General features: G+C 40.1%; 2 protein-coding genes across 2 annotated transcripts; one reads left to right on the forward strand and one right to left on the reverse strand.

Annotated features, from left to right (window-relative positions):
* Positions 1-1,377: 1,377 nt before the first annotated feature.
* dnajb4 (DnaJ heat shock protein family (Hsp40) member B4) lies at positions 1,378-4,505 on the reverse strand. Its single transcript, XM_062527319.1, has 3 exons — positions 4,069-4,505; positions 2,967-3,544; positions 1,378-2,360 (listed from the first exon to the last, which is right to left on the reverse strand). Exons 1-3 carry the CDS (start codon positions 4,277-4,279, stop codon positions 2,127-2,129), a joined length of 1,023 nt encoding a protein of 340 aa, XP_062383303.1. The 5' UTR covers positions 4,280-4,505; the 3' UTR covers positions 1,378-2,126.
* Positions 4,506-5,773: 1,268 nt separating this feature from the next.
* Positions 5,774-12,606, forward strand: slc25a24l (solute carrier family 25 member 24, like). The gene is made up of 10 exons (XM_062556251.1): positions 5,774-5,992; positions 6,074-6,200; positions 6,510-6,597; positions 6,947-7,058; positions 7,279-7,437; positions 10,118-10,255; positions 10,365-10,469; positions 10,978-11,145; positions 11,323-11,461; positions 11,613-12,606. Exons 1-10 carry the CDS (start codon positions 5,870-5,872, stop codon positions 11,795-11,797), a joined length of 1,344 nt encoding a protein of 447 aa, XP_062412235.1. The 5' UTR covers positions 5,774-5,869; the 3' UTR covers positions 11,798-12,606.
* Positions 12,607-14,291: the final 1,685 nt, after the last annotated feature.

The following is a 14,291-nucleotide window of genomic DNA, read 5'->3' on the forward strand; positions in this document are numbered from 1 at the left end:
ATTAACTCCAATAATTGTCCCAACTGTATAGGCTATAACAATTTCAAGAAACGGCATTTTATCCGTTCTATTACGATCCTGGCACCTTCAACCCCAATAACTAAATAAAGTAAGACGGTGTAAAGCAAGACTATGGACGTCATAGCGTCACCTGCTGGTAGGCTCTACCGGTGGCTACCCCTGGTAGGGCGAGGCAGCAGTAGGCTTAGTCCATATTATTTCAGAGATTTTTAAAAAAGTTTTATGGGATATTCTGAAAACGTCTCATAAGAAGTAAAAGCAGCATGGCTGAATGACAACATAAACAAATGCAAAAGAGTGTGAAGTGATCTGATGTACAGTTCTGATATGTTATTGGTATCCAAAGTTCTAACAAAAGAGTAGGCCTAAATGCTAAAAGATACTAGGCCCACAATAAAAATAAACTTAAACGTTAACGTCATCATTTTGGGACTAACACTATTAATACCAGATGTCAGTTTATATGTGATATCTTAGGTGTAGGTTACTTGGGCCGGCTATAAATAACATCAGTAAAAGGTCTGGATCAATTCTGTAACAAAACCAGTGTCAGTATCTATCGCATTTTTTTAATTTCAGGAACTGGGCAAGATATTGATGGTATTGGTGCACTGAATGAACAATGTTGAATGAATACATTTTTGTTTGTTTGAACAGCAGGATGTGGACACCCTGGGCAGCCACTTTGTCTCATATTGGACATTTTTAGTCATGTAACAAGCAGATGTACATGGTGATGACTGTGGATTTTCATACACGGTATACCTCTGCAACCATGCAGCCCACAGGCTTTACATCAAAGACAAAGGTTTAAGAACTTCATGTTATGGGTTTATGAGTCTTTTTAAAAGTAGGCTTTTTTTTTATTTTCTTGGATTGACAAGATGCAGTAAAGTAAGTAAGTTAAGTAAATAAGCAAGTTTAATTTAACACATATATAGCACAGTTAAAACATTATAGAATGTATTTTGTTAAGCCACTTTTTAAAGTGAAAATGAAACATTGCTGTGAACAGCACAAGATGCTGAGAATAAAACATACAGTATCTTGCATCACTTTATTTTCAAATACCTAAATGGTCTGTTTCATGTGTGAGACACACTGTATCCACAGTATCACAATCAACATTTGTGTGAAAGACTAACAAAGCATTTGTACAAGCTGATCATTCCATATTGAGTCGAAAAGAGCTTACAGGGTAAACTTGTAGCCTATATTCCCTGTCAAACAACACAGTATCTCTAACACAAAGTAAGGTATTCAAAAGACCATTAGCCAATTGGTCAAATAAGGAACCAATCAGAGATCACAAATACAGGATTCTCTTGTAGAAAAACAGGAAGACTGAACCCTAGGTCTGTCCAGTTCTCTGATGTCCAGAAACCATATTTTTTATTAATAATAACATGGGAATTATAACAGAATACTTATAGGCCTTTGGCATTTAAGTACATTTAGAAACGCAGAAATGTTTTCATCATGGTGCTTTAAATTGTAACTGGCCAAGCAGAGATGGAAGAACTAGATGTGCATGTACATCTGAAGACAATAAAACAAAAGACAGGTGACAAGAAGACTTAAAAGGCAATAGATATTTGACACAGCAAAATAACAACCCAGATTTGAATCAACAACATAATCAATAACAGCTGACTTAAATCCAGGAAAGTGCAGATAACTCTTGGCCAAATTTAGTAAATTTTGGAAATTTATGTAGTAGGCTTAACATAACAAATCTTTCCTATTTGTAAGGCTCAAACTATATTTCCAAAGTGCGTTTCATTACCACCCGATGGTTTAGTTTTAGTTCCAGGTATAGGAAACTGTGACATATTATTATAAAAATAAGACAAAAGCCATGAATGTCAAATATTGTCTGACATAACATGGAATGGCCCGTAAATGACCAGCATGATATCAAGACTTTATATTCAACTTTCATCTCCATTGTAACATGCAGTATTTAAAAAAACAAACAACAGAGTTGATAGAAAATAGAAATTGCACATTCTTGATCAGGATTAACTGTGATTTAGGAACATTGTCCATGAATGAGGCTGCATGCACTACAGCCAACAGGGAGTACTCAAGATCGCACATCTGCCTTATGAAGTTGGCAAGTGCCGTTTAAGGACATCCTTGGCAGTGGTGGGGAGACTCTCTGGAAAGTTCACGTCAAATTCCACCACTAGATCCCCTCTTTGCTCTGGGTTCTTTGGGAAAGGAAGTCCTTGGCCTGCAATTGTCTTCCTCATGCCAGGTTTAATGACGTCAGTGATCTTCATATTGCAAGTTTTCCCATCTATCGTCGACACAGTGACTGAACACCCGCACAGCGACTGAAAGACAAACCATGGAAATATCATTTTTTAGGAAGGCCTGAACTGTGTAAAAACAAAGGCCAATACACTATTTCAATGATAAATATTAGACAAATGTAAACATATCCGTGTGTAACAGTCCTTGTTATAGCCTATGTATTGTATATGTAATTATGGAAGAATATACTGTACTTCAGGGATTGCATTAATGGCCAGTCCAAGTCCAAGTCCTAGTGAACTAACCATATAAGATCATCTCACAGTACCAGTGAGTGGGCTGGCTATCTCCCTTGGCACTGTCCAAACAGTCTCACATTTCCAAAAGCTTATTGCATAACTAACCCGTCAACTTTGCCTGCACATACAATTTTTCTCAAGGGAGTATGTTATTTCAAAGCCGTGCAGCATGGACAAGATGAGCCATTTTACCAACTGCATCACTTAGTTGTGGTGCTGTTCACTTGCATATAGGCCTAAGTTCATTTCCAAACTCAGCAAAAATATCTGCTTAACTTAATGACTGGGATGCTGACACTGACAAGTCACAATATTGAAATCTTAGTGGTTTCAGATGGACAGATCATTGACCAAAAATTGACTGATCTCAGTGTAAGTGACTCTTACCTGTCGTAGACTGACCCGTACTGGGTAAATTATATTAGATCCTTCCCGTCTAAAGTGCGGATGTGGCTTATCCTTGATGACAAAAACAATATCAGCAGGTATGGTGCTGGGTGATTCATCACCCTCTCTGGGAAATGTGATTTTGGTGCCCTCTTTCCACCCACGTTTTATATCTATGGTGAGTATCTTGTCCTCAGTTCTTAAAGTACGTCCATCTGGGTTGAGGCGTTTCCGTGAGATTTTCATACGTTTGGTGCACCCGTGAAACACCTCCTCCAGGGATACCCGCAACTCATGATGGATTGCTGGGTCCTGCTTGCGCCTGGTCTGCCCACCTAGGCCCACATGCCGATCACGTGGAAAACCATTCAGGTTGAAGCCTGGGAAAGCGCTGAAAGCATCTCCACCATCCACCTCCATATCATCATCATCTCGTCCATTGACTTTCCTTCCAAAGAACATCTCAAACGGGTTGGCACCTCCAAAAAATGTTGCAAAGGTTGCGTGGGGATCCCCATGAAAGGTGTAGGTGAAGTTGGTGCCCTGCCCATCTGTAGGTCCTCCTCCACCTTTGAGCCCTAATCAATGAAATATAGGAAAATACAAATGGCATTGAAAAATGGAACCCCATATTTCTGGAATTTCTTCAAAAATACAGTAGGCTGTAACCTTGGGGTATAATTAAATATAGAGAAAATAGTTTGTCAGCTCTATGGTGAGCTGTTCCCTTTTTTGAAGACTGTATCGCCATATGCAATTGATCAGCATTCACATCACTTAAGCTGAAGAGCAAAGGTGTTTTTGCTATTCTATTACAATTCCCTATAGGCCGTGTTAAGACTCGAGACGAACACGCAACACAATTGTCACACAATTTCAACAAACCTCTTTGTTTCTGCCTATTACGTGATACACGGCATCTACATTGTAGCCTACCTCAGCTACATATTCTCTATAATTGTGCATATTCACCACGTCCCTTTATGAATAATGTCGGATGTGGAGGATGAACTCCCTTGTCTAGCCTAACTCGTACAATAGGCTATCAAGCTGCTAAAATCATCCACAAACATAACCTTCATCTCGTCTACATTAAACATACCTTCCTCTCCATATTGGTCATATATTTCCCGTTTCTTTGGATCGCTGAGGACATCATATGCTTCGGCAACCTCCTTGAATTTTTCCTCAGCATTGGCAGCCTTATTTTTATCGGGATGCCATTTCAGAGCTTGTTTTCTGTATGCCTTTTTAATGTCCTCGTCTCCGGCTCCTTTGGCGATGCCCAGGATTTTGTAGTAATCTTTCCCCATTTCCCTGCTGTGGCCCCACGCCGGATGGAAGCTGATGTTTCGACACTGCAGGCAGTAACAGTAGGATTCTCCGTAACAGTAAGATATTGGTCCGTGTCCTGGAAAAAAAAATAGCGTCCAGGGGCAGTCCGGGAGTATGGCGCGTCAAGAGGCGAATGCTGCTTAATAGCGCCCGCTGAGCAGCCGGTTCCTCTGATATGTTTAGAAGCGGTTACTCAACGTTCTGGACCTTGTGTTATTTCCCTTCCTATGACCCTCTTTAAATAGCCATCGCTCCCTCCCCTGTATGTAGCCTATTGCTCGCTGGAATCTAGAGGCTCTTTCTAGAAAGTAAATGCTGAGGCACGTCATTTCCCATATTCGGCTGACTGCGATATCATCCATTGATGCCCAATAGTTCAGGTTCTGCCTTTATTAGCCGACAATCACAGGAAACGTCAAAGGGTGGATATGGGCCACTACATGTATGGGCTGTCATGGTGAGACCGACCTCATCACTACAGCCAATAGCCTATGGACTATGGAGACTTGAAACAGCACATGCAAAAACTTAGTTGAAAAATTAAATAAAACTACTCCCACTCCTTGACCTATACCTTGACATTTCTTATTGAGAAAAACTTACCTAACCCAGGCCATTTCAAGTCCATTTCAAATGTGTGAACATTAAGGCTGTATGCTGGCCTGATAATGTCCTGACCTCCAGATAGAGCTGACCTGACTTTCCGGGCCTTGAAAGAATACTGGCGATGGTCAAGATGTTTAGGGGCCTGTCAGTGCGGGCCCTTGGAATCCTAACCCTATAAGCCCACCCCTTATATGGCACGATCCTGCCCAGACAGAGCATCAAAGTGGAATGGACATTGACATCAGGTTGGCTTGATCAGAACACTGATAATTCATTTTAGATTTACTCCGTTTCTCTCTCACACACCAGCAAGAAAAAAATGTAGCCTACCTGATCCACAGAATTTGATTTATTGAGTTAATATGGAAGCATTTGGATAGGCTGTAATATCTTATTCTGGCGTTTGCTGGGAGTTCGTTGATTTCTGAAATAGATAGCCTATCAGATTTAAATTTAAAATTGAAGTAATTCTTATGGCGCACAGGGAACTATATGATATATGCCACCTGTCTCCCAGACACAGTCACGCAGTGGTCGTGTCCAGTTGTGTGACCAATGACATCATAGTAAAAAAGAAACAATACTTTCATTAAAGCAAAGGTAAAAGTCTTGAGTCAAGCTGGGCTGAAACATTACAGCAAAACCATGGTGGTAAGCATGCATCCCATTAGAATTCTCATGGTGAAATTAGAGCCGTATGATGAAGTTACAGCGCCACCTGCTGTACAAGAGGAACGTAAGCCACTTTGCGCAAAGGACAAGCCCCAGTCAAGAGCTCGCGCGCTGCACCAAGTGTGTGCCCCGCATCCAGTATCAATAACAGACAGATGACTCAGCGCGCCAGAAAGAGAAGGAGTATTTCAACTAAAGGCGACAGAAGACATGTATAAAATTTGACCTCTAACAACATCACGCGGAGTTGTGTTTAATTCGATTAACTCTGCGTCAGAAATTTCAGAAATATGGATCAGTTTAATCAGTTATTCGCAAAGCTAGACAAGGATAATGATGGGTTTGTATCGGTGGAAGAACTTAAAAAAGAAATGAAAAGAATAGGTGTTACCGAAGCTGATGAGAAATCACAGGTGGGTCTAGCCTACACTAGCGCACTTTTTTTTCGTCATGGCTGAGGAGGTGATCTTGTAGGCTAACTTATTTTTTTGCAGGTCATTGTGAATAATTACGACCAAAACAAGGATGGACGATTAGACTACGAAGAGTTTGTGGGCTATATCATGGATAAGGAAAGGAAATGGAAAATTAATTTTCATGCACTTGACAAAAATCAATGCGGTGAGTTTCAGAGAAATAATATTTCCTTCCCTCATCTTTGCAGCATGTGACCAAAATATATACTTTATGAAGTTATTTAATTTCAGTGATACGTCGAATGTTGGTCAAGTTCATATATTCAAATATTTAAGGTGGTTGAAGGAATTCTGTATACTTACCGAAGTGGTGAATAAAGGAGGCAGAAATGGATGCTGTTAAATGCTAAAAGAAGAGGGTAAATGGGTATTTGCAAAGGGCCTGCAATCTGTGCCATAATCATAGTTAATGCAAGTGATCTTTTACTCTCTTATCTTCTTTTCTTTTACTCAGGGGCCATTGACCAAGAGGATATTATTGATCTATTCAAGGAGTTAGGCGTGGTAATAACTAAGCGAAATGCAAAGAAAATCATTCAAATGTATGAAACATTTCCAATTAATTATTGCTTCAATATCTTTACTATAAATACCATCATGACCAGGCAGATTGGTGAATTGTTACCCACCTACAATGGCAACACTCATACTGTACATTTAAATACATTTAATAACTTTAGCTGAGGATAGTGTAAAATGAAATTATTCTGCTAGACATGTGTGACTAGTCTGATTTGGTGATGTGTATTAGGGCATGCCACTCAAATGTCCTGATCCTGTGTTTTATGTTTGTTGTTGCAACTGCTCCTCTTAAGAAATGGAGTGAAACTGAACTGAAAATCTATTTTGATGCACACACACACGTGCACAAATGCATTGCTATCTCTGTAGGATGGATGAGGACAGTTCAATGACTGTTGACTGGGGAGAATTTCTACATCACGTTATAATTAATCCAGCAGAAAATATTAACGAGCTGGTGTCATCCTGGAAACACAACCTGGTAAGACTACATGTCTTAGATTATCACTGCAACTCTATCTATTGGTGTCTTATTAATCTTGTGCATTATAGCCACACTGATTGAATTGTGTGATTAATCTGTTATGTTACAGTAACTGTGTCTTAACAGTGAAAGGAGAAGTATTAATTTATGGTTCAAAATAGCACTGACAAATATTATATTTTGGAACTTGACTTAAGATTACCAATATATTTTGCAGGTGTTTGATGTTGGTGAAAGTCGCTCCATGCCCATAGATCTGTCTCAGGATGATGCAGACCTCTCTGTTGGGGGAAACTTTGTACTAGCCGCTGGCCTGGCAGATGCCGTGTCTAGAACAGTAACTGCTCCAATTGATCGTCTTAAAACATTGCTTCAGGTGAGCTCATGGTGTGTTTTTTCTCATACGTTTTATAAAGTGTTACTAACATGTGGCCTGTTACAAAGAATGGGTTTGACAGCAAAAAGGAAATGTATGCGGCCTACAGAGCATAAAGGTCTTAAAGGGATATTCCGCCATTTTTGGAAATACGCTCATTTTCCACCTCCCCTCGAGCAAAACAATCGATATTTACCTTGTTCCCGTTCATCCAGCCATTCTGTGAGTCTGGCGATACAACTTTTAGCTTCAGCCTAGCATAGATCATTGAATCGGATTAGACCATTAGCTTCTCGCCTGCTAGCTTCATGTTTAAAAGTGACTAAGATTTCTGGTAATTTTCCCATTTAAAACGTGTCTCCTCTCAAGTTAGAAAGTGCAATAAGACCAACTGAAAATGAAACCTGGCGTTTTTCTAGGCTGATTTGACATGGAACTACACTCTCATCTGGCGTAATAATCAAGGCAACTTGCAAACATACTGAAGGCGCAGTGATATCGTACGCAGCATCTGAAAATAGTCCCCATAGACAACAAGCAGTAGTAGTGCCAGTAGGTTGCAAGTTGCCTTGATTATTACGCCAGATGAGAGTGTAGTTCCATGTCAAATCAGCCTAGAAAAACGCCAGGTTTCATTTTCAGTTGGTCTTATTGCACTTTCTAACTTGAGAGGAGACACGTTTTAAATGGGAAAATTACCAGAAATCTTAGTCACTTTTAAACATGAAGCTAGCAGGCGAGAAGCTAATGGTCTAATCCGATTCAATGATCTATGCTAGGCTGGAGCTAAAAGTTGTATCGCCAGACTCACAGAATGGCTGGATGAACGGGAACAAGGTAAATATCGATTGTTTTGCTCGAGGGGAGGTGGAAAATGAGCGTATTTCCAAAAATGGCGGAATATCCCTTTAATGCTTGAAGAGGTATTGCAGACTTTTGTCTAAAACTGAAACAGAGTTTATCGGCTTACAGTCAACACTTCCTTTAGACACCAGCATCAGCAAAGTTGTGACTACACCTACCCAGCTTGCTGACTAATATGTTTTGGCAATATTTGCGCTGACTGTTGTAAAAGTTCTTGTATTTTTGTTGGGTTCCAGTAGTGTTAACAGTCGGGGTAACTGGAGGCAAATTATTGGTATATACTATACTTAGGCCAAAAGTATTGAGTCACTTGCCTTGACTTGCATATGAAATTAAGTCATATCCCATTCTTAATTCAGGTTTGATATGACGTTGGTCCACCCTTTGTTGCTATAACAGCTTCAACTCTTTTTCACAAGGTTTAGGCATGTGTTTATGGGACTTTTTAAACCATTCTTCCAGAAGCACATTTGTTAGGTCACACACTGATGTTGGATGAGGAGATTGATTATCAGTCTCCGCTCTAATTCATCCCAAACAGGGATGTAGTGGAGGCTAAATGCAAGTGAACGTGGTTTGCGCACCTCTGACATTTCAGACATAGAGTTTATCCATCTCTTATTAGAGTTTATCCACCTCTCAAAAGAGTTTATTCACCAATTGCAACACATCAACACTCTATGACCCATTTAATACCACTTGTATTGTTATAAATATGAACAATAACCTCCATCATCATTAAATATGTTCTGAATGCCCTTTAAACCTTTGATACCCTTTGATACCGCATGGTACAGTTACCGTGATCACAAAATTCAGCTTACGCACCTTATTTTACCACTACACCCCTGATTCCAAAGGTGTTCTGTCGGGTTGAGGTAAGGACAGTCCAGGTCAGTCAAATTCATCCACGTCAAACTCTGTCATCCATGTCTGTATGGACCTTGCTTTGTGCACTGGTGCGCATGTCATGTTGGAACAGGAAGGGGCCATCCCCAAACTGTCCCCACAAAGTTGGGAGCATGGAATTGTCCAAAATCTCTTTCACTGGAACTAAGGAGCTAAGCCCAGCTCAGGGATGGCCCCTTCCTGTTCCAACCTGACTGTGCACCAGTGTTCAAAGCAAGGTCCATAAAGATATGGATGACAGAGTTTGGTGTGCATGAACTTGACTCCTCAACCCAACACCTTTGGGATGAACTAGAGCGGAGACTAAAGCTGGCCACACACAGAAGATTTTCGGAAGAACACCACACACATGAAGAGAATCTTCACCGATATTTCCTCTCTCCGATCGTCAACATGATCGCATACGATTACATACGAACACACAAGGTCCATGGTCTGTCTGCGATTTGGATTTCGTCCTGCAGCTCAGGCTGGAAACCTGCAAATCTATCTCTCCTTCTTCCTGCCCACGTTTGCTGTGCAAAATTGGCTTATCCATCAGGCGCACCCGGATCGTTGGTCTGATTGGTTCTATCTAATGATTGGACTATCCAATCGTACAGAGTCATTTGAACTATGCCCATTGATCACGCCTCTTGTGCAGTAGAAATAAAGCACAGATTCCCCAGACTAATGTTCAATCTTAAAAGATTGAGTTTAGCATGGTAATAGTCAGACTAGGGTGGACCAACGTCATATTAAACCCTATGGATAAAGAATGGGATGTCACTTAAATTCACATGCGAGTCAAAGCAAGTGACCAAATACTTTTGGCAATATAGTATGTATATATATGTTTCACATGCAGCTTTGAGTATAGAACAATGTTGTGCTTGGTGCTTATGGACTGATATGCATTCTGGTTTAGGTCCATGGATCAAAAGCTGCCTCTCTTGGATTTAGAGAGCTACAGGCTGGAGGCCTGAGGTCTATGTGGCAAGGGAACATGGTGAATGTCCTGAAAGGAACACCACAGTCAACTCTACAGTGTCTCATCTATGCACAGGTGTTGCTTGGTGTTGTGCTGTCTCTCTCACACACACACACACACACACACACACACACACACACACACACACTCAGTATAAGAACTGTTTGCCTTCTGCTTTGAACAGATGAAAGTCCAGATGGGTCAGAGGGAAACCCTGTCTGTTCAGCAGCGTTTTGGAATGGGTTGTGTTTCAGGAGCCAGTGCCCATGCTGTGTTTTATCCTCTAGAGGTATCAGAGTGCATTGGCAGGTCTGGATTTTTTGGATTGTTTTACTGTAAGAGTTGGCCCATCAGGTGGTTGGAGAGTTAATTTCAATGCCTTCCTTGTGCTTTCAATAACATTGTGTTTTATTTCAACGTAATGTACAATTACGTTTTTGTTTTGTTTTGTTTTTTTAAAAATCTCTTTTTTGAAGAATAGAGTCCGACTGATATGGGATTTTAAAGATCGATACGGACTTTGATATTTGATTCCCAGGATTTCGATAAATCAGCCAATACATTTTAACAATGTAAAAATGTACTCTAATATTTAGCATATTGGAAAGTTCTGATATAGATCACTATAGCTATTGAATAATAGAAGCTAATATCGGTAAACCGATTTATCTGTTGGGCTCTATTGAAGAACCATATATATCAATACATATCACATCATTCCAAACATCTTCAAGTTTAAGTTTAGAGAATTGCGAAATGTTAATTGTTGGTTAGCTGTTGTTGTCATTTGTTTGCAGGTGCTGAAAGTGCGGCTGAACCTTCAACAAGCAATATCCTATCGTGGAGTATTCAGATGTGCAAAAGCCATTTACCAGAACGAGTCTGCAGCAGCCTTCTACAGAGGTTTTAAGCCAAGCATTCTCTGCATGATACCCTATGCTGGCGTAGAGTGTGCAGTCCACCAGGTAAGTCACGGCTTAAACCTCTCTCTGCTAATGTCATGTTACAGTACATTGGGACTTAGTGTGTATGTTCAGCGTAATAATGTAATATTAGCATGGCGCATAAAAAGCATAATTTTATTACAAACAGCAACAGTTGTCATTATCAGTTGTTTATATTTCCCCATGCTTTTCTGCTAGTCCATCATGAGTTGGGTGAAAAGGGACCCTGATTACAACAGTGAAGCCAAGTGGTTCTTCTTCAGCTTTGTGGCATTCGCCTCTGGACAAGTCACCAGCTATCCATTAGCAGTGATTCGTACTCAGCAGCAAGCGCAAGGTTGTCTCATCAATTGCCTCGATAGAAATAATCCTCAGTGCATCAAAATCTAAAATGCTTGCAAAGGATATGTAATATCGTACAACACTTACTAAATCTTTGCTGAAGCAATTCAAGTTTACTGGTTAATTAACATTTATTTCCTTTTTAGCTTTCAGCTCCCTTTCACCGCAGGCTTCAAACATGGGCCTAGTTCAAGGATTTCTTGGGATTTATGAAAGACAGGGGTTACGAGGCTTCTACAGTGGAATGGGAACCAGTTTTGTAAGAGCTGTCCCATGTGCCTTACTAAACTACACGTTGACCGCAAAACTTGAAACATTGTCTTCTTCGTAAACTATTCCATTGATGTAACAGAATAGGATGTAACAGTGAGGATTGTATACATGGTACAAGATAGTGGTACATAATATGCCCACCATGCTGTTGCCATGGACTATGCGAACAATATAAAGCATGCTTCTCAGTTTCTGTCCACCCCTGCAACTCTTGTGAATTGCGAGTCTTACATGGTCTCCCCTTGGTAGCTCAATGATTGTTGAAACTAACATTTTTGCTTATGCATACATGTAAAGTTCACAAAAAGTGAATCCTCATATTTTCTACAAGGTCTCAAACCTTGTGTGCACTACCTCACTAAGAAAAGTTTGCAACAGACAAAGTATTTTTTTTGGTGGCAGCCAAATGTGTACATTCCACAAATTCTGCCATTATGTGGCAGTTATATTATGCACTGCTAAGTGTGCTAGTGTGTGTGAGAGAGTGTCTGTGTGCCTGGGTCTGTGCAGACTTGTGTGTAATGCTTCACTAAGATAAATCTGCAACTACTGTCAAAATATCACAACATATTTGAGAAGGAGCACTTTATGGACTCAAAAGCTGTATATATGCTCTTTTGATTTGAAACACTGAATATCCAAAACAATAAGACTCCAAGACTCTCTTTTTAAACTGTTAAAAAGTCTTTATTTTCATGGCTTAGTCATTTTAAACCTTGTAAACCTTTACATTCTGATGCGTTTCAGAATGAAGCCTTATCAGGGAGTGAAACAGTTCTCATGGATATGAAGTTTAATTCCCAATCAGAACCTTTGACTGGGGAAAACCTGCATTCTGGCCTAGAGTGTGTGCATACACATGTCCAGTAGATGGCATCATTTCAATTGTTGTAGGCTTGCCTTAGTAAAGCACCGAAGTTCTCTCTCTCCCCCCCCCCCCCTCTCTCTCTCTCTCTCTCTCTCTCTCTCTCTCTCTCTCTCTCTCTCCCCCCCCCCCCACACACACACACACACATACACATGCACACACACTTGCACATGTCCAGTAGATGCCATAATTTCAATTGTTGTAGACTTGCCTTAAACACTGCAGTCTCTCTCTCTCTATCTCTCTATCTTTCTCTCTTTCTCTCTCTCTCTCTCTCTCTCTCTCTCTCTCTCACGCACACACACTTGGCATGAATGGCAGGGGTAGGGCATGTAGACGACTTATTTTGTTCTTGTGGCAGGTGAAAACAACACACGATGGTCATATCATGTACTATGCAGTAGGCCTACATTTAGTTACGATCTGACATTTAGTTGCTGTTGTAAGTCACGTTGGACAAAAGAAACATATCTGCTATCTGAATTAAGTAAACATAAACATTAACTTCCTCAGAAGTGTAATTCTCTACTCATAGCCTGCCTGGGTGAACCCAGACGAACCTGTTAGCCAATTTGAATTTGCTGAGCAGGTCCTTCTGGAATGAAGCCCATTGACGACCATTTCTGAACCTGCCGTTTTACTGCTTCCAGACCACAGGCCTAACCAGCAGGGACATTTAAATGTGTGCATTTAAGGGTCTTCCCAAATTGTTTCAGAAGTGCTGGGTTTTGGTGATTCAGAAACGGATCGTGGCAATACTTTCCAAACCAACTTCCAGGGCAAATTCACAATTGCTAACAGGTTTGTCTGGGTTCACCCTTAATGCTTGGATCAGGAGGCAATTGATAGCTTTATAATCAAATGCAATACACAAACCTAAATTTGCCAACAGTAGATCACTGACAGTCCAAGCAATATGGTCAAACTGATTGAATTGTTGTGATACTAGTTTTTTGGATGACAGGGGGAGAGTAAATGAGTGAATGTTTTCAGGGGAACTTCACATTCCTGTGAGATGACTTGTTTCCAAGTCAATAGTTTTTTTTGTTTTTTTATATTGTATAAATAAAATGTTCTGAGAACCTAATTGCCATTTGTGCTGGGATTCATAAACATTTACATTTGACTTAACTTGTATTACATAACTTATCATCAGTAGGCTATAATAATAATGGTGATGGCACAGGTGGAGTGGAGTCAGGATTTCATTTCACTGCTTGTTGTAGTATGACTATCGTGATAAATAAAGAAACTTGACTTAACATAAATCTTAATAATATGAATAAATACCTTTTATATTGATCTAAATACCTTTTTATATTGATCAACAGTCTCGTCAAATAATGAAGAATCAGTTTTTTTTTACTTTCTAGCAGCCTAACCAGCAGTGAAATGAGGTTAAAATGATACATAGAACTGGCAGCCTACCCAATCCCAGAAGTATCCTACAACACATCTTTCTGGTAAACCAAGGTAGCCTATTTATCAGTTGTTGAGCCTCATCAGTCTGTGTTGTTTAACGTCCCCCTAGGCTACTGTAGCCAACGGCCTCCGTTACCTTACTCCTCCATGGAATAAACAAGGTAAAACCATAGACTGTATATTAGTTCTATATATACAGTCTAGCAGGCCTGTATCTGATAACGTAAACAGTTGAATTAATTCTGAAATCTTAGGCCTAAAT

Source organism: Sardina pilchardus, chromosome 2, assembly GCF_963854185.1.
Source record: "Sardina pilchardus chromosome 2, fSarPil1.1, whole genome shotgun sequence".
Classification (NCBI taxonomy): Eukaryota; Metazoa; Chordata; class Actinopteri; order Clupeiformes; family Clupeidae; genus Sardina; species Sardina pilchardus.